We start from the raw sequence: 7,865 nt of genomic DNA, 5'->3' as shown, positions 1-7,865 counted from the left end.
ACATGGAGACCCAATTGTACCCTTCATCTTTATTATTGCAATGGAATATCTAGCACGAATTAACTATTGAATAGCATAAACGGAGCCACAAAATAGGTATTAAATTATGTAATCATGGGAGTTGCATTCCATTTCTTAGTTTTGCGGATGACACAATTATATTCGCGAACGCAAATACTACTAACGCTAATTTCATTAAAAATACTCTCGAAAATTTGTCCAAAATTTCTGGCCTACAAATCAATTATGACAAAAGCTCAATCCAATTCTCTAGAAATATCTCTACTAATATTAAAAACAATATAGTTGCGGTCCTAAATATTCGAATTACTACGACTATGGAAAAATACCTTGGAATTCTCATTCTAGCAGGGAAAGTGAAGAATGAATGTTTTGATTACGCTTTAACCAAGTTAAAAAAATCAACTCTCTACCTGGAAAGCTAATTCTCTTTCTCAGGCTGGTAGAACTGTCCTTATCCAATCCAATCTTTTATAAAAAACTAACTACTTAATGCAAAGCTTTTATCTTTCTACTGGCATCTTAAATAAAATTTACGATATAAACAAGAACTTCTTTTGGAACAAACAATCTCCGAACGCGCAATCTCTTTTATCATGGGACAGCATCTGTCAACCTAAAATAAACGGGGGTCTTGGGCTTCATAAAGCCGAAAATATTAATATTTCGCTCCAAATGAAACTCATATGGAAATTAGTCAATGATGACAATAATAATATGTGGGTCAGAATTATCCAAGAAAAATATATTAAACATAAACATATTCTCTCCTACAATAAAAAATCTAAACATTCCTGGCAATTTGGTCGACTATTACACATTAGGGATAAATTCAAAAAAGGTCTTTTTTGGATTTTAGGTAATGGTCGTAATATAAATTTCTGGACTGATATCTGGATCCCAAATTTAACTATTTCTGATTTCTACAATCCCCTTATTCATAATATCGATACTAAAGTTGCTGAATTTATTACTCTGAATAATATATGGGATCCAATCAAATTGGCTACCATCCTACCGATTAGAATAGTTAACAAAATTATAAAAATCCATATCCCTTCGCTTGACATGGAAGATAAATTAATCTGGAGCCTTTCAAGTTCCGGGAATTTTAGCACTAAAAGTGCCATTCAATTGACGAAACAAGAATCAGTAAACACTAACTCCAATATTTTCCAAAATTTATGGAATCTCAATATACCCCCCAAAATAAACAAATTCTTATGGAAGTCGTTATCTGATTGTCTTCCCACTACAGAAAGACTGAATAGACATTTCAATCGAGTTCCAAATTATTGCTCGTTATGCAACGCTCCGTTAGAAACAACCTCTCATTTCTTTTTTGAATGCCCGAATACTATTAATACCTTCAAAAATATTGAAAATACAACTGGAAAGATCTTAAACTTTATAAACACTAATGATTTTTCCCACGATTTCAATTATTTTATCATCAACAATAAAAATTTGGAATTATCTTACTTTGTATGGTTTGAATTATGGAAAAATAGGAATAACAAAATTTTAGAAATAATAACAACTATAATCAAAATGCCTTTGCTTCTACTAATTTTCACTCAATAAAGCACTGTAAACCTAACAATCCTAACAATACTAACCCTCACAGCAATTATAAACCTAAGAAGAGAAACAAAATTTCTGATTGGAAGAAACCAACTAATGGTTGGATTAAATTTAATTTCGGTGCGTCTTATTATCCGAATGATGAATCATTTATAGGAATTGTTGCTAGAAATCATAAGGGGAATATTATCAAAATTTTCCATCAAAAAATTAATTCTCCTGCGGCAATTCAAGGGGAAGCCATTGCTCCGCTAACTTCGATTAGACTTGCTAGAAGCCTTAATATAGATGAAGTTGTTTTAAAGGTGATAATTTAGCTGTAATCAACGCAATTCGTAACATTTGACAGGTCCCCTTGAGTATACAAAACATTATTGAAGAAATAAAGCAGGAAGTCAAGCAATTCAAGGAGTTCCGTATCTTCCATTGCAACCGAGAACTCAATAAAGCTGCTGATGTATTAGCTTCTAAGAAGGTTGACGATATTGATATTGATTATCTTTTCTATCTATGTAACCTATATAACATACTTGATTTGCATATCAGGACTTTGCAAAAAAGGTTGCGTAGTTCGCAACCTTTGCTCCTTAGTTTTCTTAATAATTTTGTAAGCATTATCATGTATGATAATGCGGGATTGCCTCCTGGATAGGGAGGAAACTTTGTTCAACTTTATAAAAAAAAATGCATATTCAGAGATATTTTTTAAAATTGAGGGTTATCGTCTCAATATATAAGAAGGTTGGATTTTTTGCGAATTTTAATAACACCTGAGGTTACGCGGCGGAATTTCCGGTTTTTCCTTTTCCAGATTGACGAACTGAGCGGTAGAGAACAAGCAAGCGTGGCCCGAGTTGACGACGCATTTGCACGACCATAAACTGGGCAGCTTTGACAGCTCCACTGAAATCTGTGGCGATTTCCCCTAAATGATAGCTGAGGCTGCTGCACAGGAAACCGACAATGGCAGCTGCCTTGCGACTGCCTTCCCAATTCCTTTCTGTCAGTATCATCCTAATACATTGAATTTCTTCCTCTATTCGATCCTTGATTTCGGAAGTAATGATTGAATAACTCCTTGATCTATTATAGAATCATTTAGGTTTACACTCTATGGAATTCGTTTTCCTCACTGGACATTATCCTAGTTCAGTTGTGACCCTTTATAAATCATGTATATACTACATAGAAGCGAAAATGTTGTTGCCAAGCTCAGTGAATGTTTTGGTAAACGTAATAAAAAAAATGCTCTTTTGAATTTGCAGAGTTTCAATAGAGTCAGAAATGCGCTAAGATTTCTATTGCCAGGCAAGTTCGACATGTGCTTGAACTTACTTGAGTTTGTAATTTTCTGCTTACAATACTGATAAATTTTGTAAGTCGCAGATGATGCATCGTTTCTAAAAGGAAATAAACTACTTTTGCGTGGATATGCATCGTTTCTAAGAGGTTCATCTCGAATTTCAATACCTGGGGTTTCATCAAATCACAAGGAAAAGGTTGCACCAGGAGTTCTAAAGAACAAGACAATGGTTCCGGATGCATTCCCACCTAGCATCAAGGACGTTGACAAACTATATGATTTTTTTGAGCAGAGGTCTGTAGACATTTTGGTGCCGTACTGTTTATCTACACACATGCTGTACATGAATTCAGTCATTGAAGACTGATTTTTCTCCTGATCTGGGAATTGCATTGTGCTTTTGCAGTAACAATCTCGTAGTGTTAACTGGAGCTGGACTGAGCACAGAATCTGGAATCCCTGATTATAGGAGGTAATCTTGTCCTGATACCGTTTATCATCAGCTTTGATGTACTGATTGCTTCTCCTGTAATTGTGTGCAGTCCGAATGGAGCTTATAGTTCTGGTTTTAGACCAATTACCCATCAGGTGATATGAATCCTGAGGTCATATGCTGTCTTTTCTATACTTATTAGTTTCTATTGCTACCTTATGTATATCTGTTTTAGTATTTCCCTATAATAAAATCTTTACACGATATTGAACTGGATATATTATGTACATTTGCAACTTTTATTGGAATTAACACATTTTGCTAGAAGATAAATGCTGTACTGCTGGAGAGATTCTTTAGGAGCTTAGTGTATACAACATTGACTTGTTAAAAGTAAAGAGATGGACTGAAAAACCTTCATGATGTGGGCTTAGTTAATAACTAGTTTAACTCGCGTACCATGCATGCGATTTATCCAATATTTCATATTGAGTCACAATATAAGTAAATATCTTTTTCATAGAAAATGAATAGTAGTTGTGTTTGTATATAAACCTTTTCTTATGATTCTGTGTATTATTTATTTTAGTCATTTTCTATTTTTCTTGATAGAATATTTTTATTATCAAATATAAAAGATAATGTTGGATTTTTAATAATGCTAAATTTTTCTTTGTAACAAAAGATTGTGTTTCCACTTCAAAATATAAGATATTCTTGAATATAATAATTATCTAAATTAAATTGTTTCCATTTATTGAGTCAGAGTATCCTAGTCATATCATGGTACAGGAAAGGTTGTTGGCCAAATTGGATGCTATGACTGTTAAGAATTAATGAGAAATCAATGGACATATAGACTGTTTTTCATGTTGCTTTAGTATTATTAGATAGATATTACTAATATATTTGCGTCTGTTAGAAAGTGTAAAGATCATTTCTCTGACATTCCTCCTTCGACGTTAATGCCTGTTCTTGATATCTATTTTCACATCGTTGCCTGTATTTTATTCAATATATACTTCTTTTGCCCTGTATGAGTAGGAATTTCTGCGTTCTGCCAAGGCTCGTAGAAGGTACTGGGCAGGGAGCTATGCTGGCTGGAGGCGATTCAACGCAGCACAGCCTAGTGCTGGTCATACTGCTTTGGCATCTCTTGAAAAATCTGGCAGAATACATTTTTTGATCACACAAAACGTTGACCGGTAATGTCTTTCTTCTCTGCAGCACTACAATCTTGACCAATCTGATTTATTTATAATCTCAGGCTGCATCATCGCGCTGGAAGTAACCCACTTGAGCTACATGGAACTGTTTATACTGTAGTTTGTATTGATTGTGGCCACTCTTTATCTCGTCATTCCTTTCAGGATGAACTCAAAGCTCGAAACACAAAGGTCAGTGCTATCCCCTGTTTTAATTGCTGTCAAAAAATGATTAAGAGGGTATATAGTGTATGATTGCAGTGGGCAGAAGCAATTGATAATCTGAAGTTTGATACCCCTGGGTCAGACAAAAGCTTTGGCATGAGGATAAGACCCGATGGAGATATTGATATTGATGAGAAATTTTGGGAGGAGGATTTCGATATCCCTTGTTGCCCAGAATGCAGGGGAGTACTCAAACCAGATGTAATGCACCTCTCTACTTCAATTTCTTTAGCTTCTACTAGTCCTTCCATTTTATTTCATTTTTTCTCTATATTTTTAAATTTTTCATTTTTCATTTTAATTTCTAAATCCATCGTAGTTTGATTTTAAAAATATTATTGTTTTATTTATTAAATAAGAAATGTTTATGTTAAACATAAAAATTATCTTTTCATACATTTTATACATCTTTCATAAATTTTTTAATTCTTTTTGTAATTTCGAATAATTACGGACAAAACCCGCAATTCTCGCAAATTACGGGCAAAAACCATAATTCCCGAAAAATGTACTCATTTACTGTTTTGGGAATACCCCAAAAATTCTTTATTATACTAGAGGTTGTGGCCCGTGCGAAAGTCACAGTAAAGGCTCGAATATAGATTATGATTCGTCCTTATTGTATACTTTCTATAGCGTATCATTAATAATTCATCTATGTGATGTTATTATTACACTTTGTTGTTGACCTAAGGACTCAAGTGTAGATGATAATTCGTTCCTATTATATTTTTTCTTTAGTGTATCATCAGTACATCTTCCATATAATCTTATTATTGTACTTTGTTTTTATTTGTTATTAATGAACTATTTTTTATTATCTTTATATTTTTTATTGTCTTTATATTTTATATTTTTTTTGCAATAAAGGATTTAGATCTATGTACTCCCTAATTTATAGAGTTGATTTATAATTTTATAGAAACTGGAATTATATTATAACCATATATTTTTTATAAAGAATGCTAATACAATAGAAAATACTATATGACTATTATTAGTCTGGTTTTAGTCGAGTTACATTTTGAACGGTCCAATAACCCTATATAGTTGAGCCCAAAAAATGATTTATATAAAGAACAATAATACAATAAAAAAGTTCTATATGAATATTAGTAGTCTGGTTTTAGTTGAGCTACATTTCAACAGTCCAATAACCGTATCTAATTGAGCCCAAGAAAATAATAATAATATACCTTTTTACATATATAAGAGGGTTTATATAAGTAACTCAAAATAACTAATGGTGCATTTAGTGTTTTTCTCATATGCTAAGTGGTGTAACTAATAGCTATTAGGGGAGTCATTTAGTGTTTTTTGACACCCCTAAAGTCCTATATACTATGATAATATGAACGAATTATCATCTACACTCGAGTTCTTATGTCAACAACAAAGTATAATAATAACATCACATAGATGAATTATCAATGATACACTATAGAAAATATATAATAAGGACGAATTATAATCTATATTCGAGTCTTCGTTGTGTCCCGTGCGAAACCTTCCAGTTATATTATATAGGAAGGATAGGATATAAATAGATATTAGATAGATTAGATGAAAAAGTTTCCAAACTTTAAAATATGAACTTTACTATCTTATATGTGAACCGAGAGTACTTATTAGTGCACCTAAATTGTTGTACTAGAAATATTGCAGCGGCTTTTAAACCTAATGCAACGGTTTTCAACCACAGTGATCGCTCTACATTCACATATTAGTACGTTGGGTTCACATGAAAGATAGTGATGTTCATAGTTAAAGTTTGTTCACATTTCATATTATAAGATATGTTTTTACTTGATCCTAATCCTAGATTAGATAGATTAGATATATTAGAAGATTAGATATTAGATTTGATTAGATGCATGCTACCAAATCTTCTATTAGTGATTCCTTTTTCCTTGATACCAATCAACTTATTACCTCACAGGTTGTGTTTTTCGGAGATAATGTTCGAAAGGATAATGCTGACAGAGCAATGGAAGCTGCAAGAGAGTGTGATGCATTTCTAGTCGTTGGTTCATCTGTGATGACAATGTCTGCTTTCAGACTTGTTAGGTGATACATACACACTTTGTTTATTTCACTACTTTGGAATTGATCGATCTATATATGGTTGACAGATATTGATTCTCCACGTGAATGTTACAGAGCAGCTTATGATGCCGGGGCAGCTACTGCCATCATCAACATTGGAGTCACCAGAGCAGATGAAATGGTACCCTTGAAAATCAGTGCTCGATGTGGAGAGGTAATACATTAACTATATGATTATCCTGTGTTCTCATTATCTAACTGAACTTTGCTGATGTGTTTTAGATTCTACCAAGATTGTTGAATACTGGGACACTCTCTGTGCCTTCAGCTTGATTCTGCCGGGGAATTGCAACTGCAGAAAGGAAGCAAAATTCAGAATCAATCAAGTAGAGAATTTCAGGCTAATTATTCATGTAAGTCTGTTGTTGTTGTTTCCCGCGTTCTTGTGCAGTTCAAAATGCTGCCAAACTGAAGTTAGTACCGTTAATATCCACATTTGCCTTTCGGTTAAGTAATTTCCAATTGTATTTTATTCGCACTTGAGATTTAATTATCAATTATCAAAATCTTATAGGTGGAATTGCGTAAATACTCTGTTTTGTGTTTGTATTTTCAAGAAGGATGCGCATTGTATTTTCAAAAAAGAAGCGTATTTGATGAGAATAAAGCTCACAATGTAAAATAAGAACGATTTTCGGTCTATAGATCCCTAAACATGACTGCTTAAGATTAAAACAAGCAAAAAAAAGAAGAAGGTGTGTGCCACTATTTTGTGCGAAATTGGAAAGGTCACGTAGAGCTTTTTTTGTGCATGGATTCGAAAAGCGTCCATGTGGTATGGAGACTTGAAGAAAGTGTTCAAGTGGGATTTGAAGAACACAGCATGATAGGAGATGAACGTCACGATCCTAACACTCCTTCACTGTTAGAGGAAGAAACCTTTCATATCTTGGACGCTACATATCAACTGTCAGGGAAAGGAGATGAGCCTTCCTTGAACAATGCACATCAGGTGTTGACGGCGTCACACCAGGTGCAGACGATCCAG

General features: G+C 33.5%; 1 protein-coding gene across 1 annotated transcript; it reads left to right on the top strand.

The window, feature by feature from the left end:
* The first annotated feature begins 2,777 nt into the window (after positions 1-2,777).
* Positions 2,778-7,150, top strand: LOC141251124 (uncharacterized). The gene is made up of 10 exons (XM_073670245.1): positions 2,778-2,832; positions 2,986-3,202; positions 3,315-3,380; positions 3,451-3,496; positions 4,386-4,546; positions 4,609-4,738; positions 4,808-4,972; positions 6,711-6,838; positions 6,932-7,031; positions 7,100-7,150. The coding sequence occupies exons 1-10, from the start codon at positions 2,778-2,780 to the stop codon at positions 7,148-7,150; spliced, it is 1,119 nt and encodes a 372-aa protein (XP_073526346.1).
* Positions 7,151-7,865: the final 715 nt, after the last annotated feature.

This window comes from Phyllobates terribilis, unplaced genomic scaffold (genome assembly GCF_046119375.1).
Source record: "Phyllobates terribilis strain yellow unplaced genomic scaffold, ASM4611937v1 Scaffold_6677__1_contigs__length_42826, whole genome shotgun sequence".
Taxonomy (NCBI): Eukaryota; Metazoa; Chordata; class Amphibia; order Anura; family Dendrobatidae; genus Phyllobates; species Phyllobates terribilis.
This window is presented reverse-complemented; position numbering and strand designations above follow the sequence as displayed.

Excerpts from the sequence above, each read along its gene's own strand:
- LOC141251124 (XM_073670245.1), top strand. The coding sequence starts at position 2,778 with ATGTATATACTACATAGAAGCGAAAATGTTGTTGCCAAGCTCAGTGAA. Across the intron at positions 3,381-3,450 it reads GGAATCCCTGATTATAGGAG|TCCGAATGGAGCTTATAGTT; the intron begins GTAATCTTGTCC and ends AATTGTGTGCAG. Across the intron at positions 6,839-6,931 it reads TCTGCTTTCAGACTTGTTAG|AGCAGCTTATGATGCCGGGG; the intron begins GTGATACATACA and ends TGAATGTTACAG.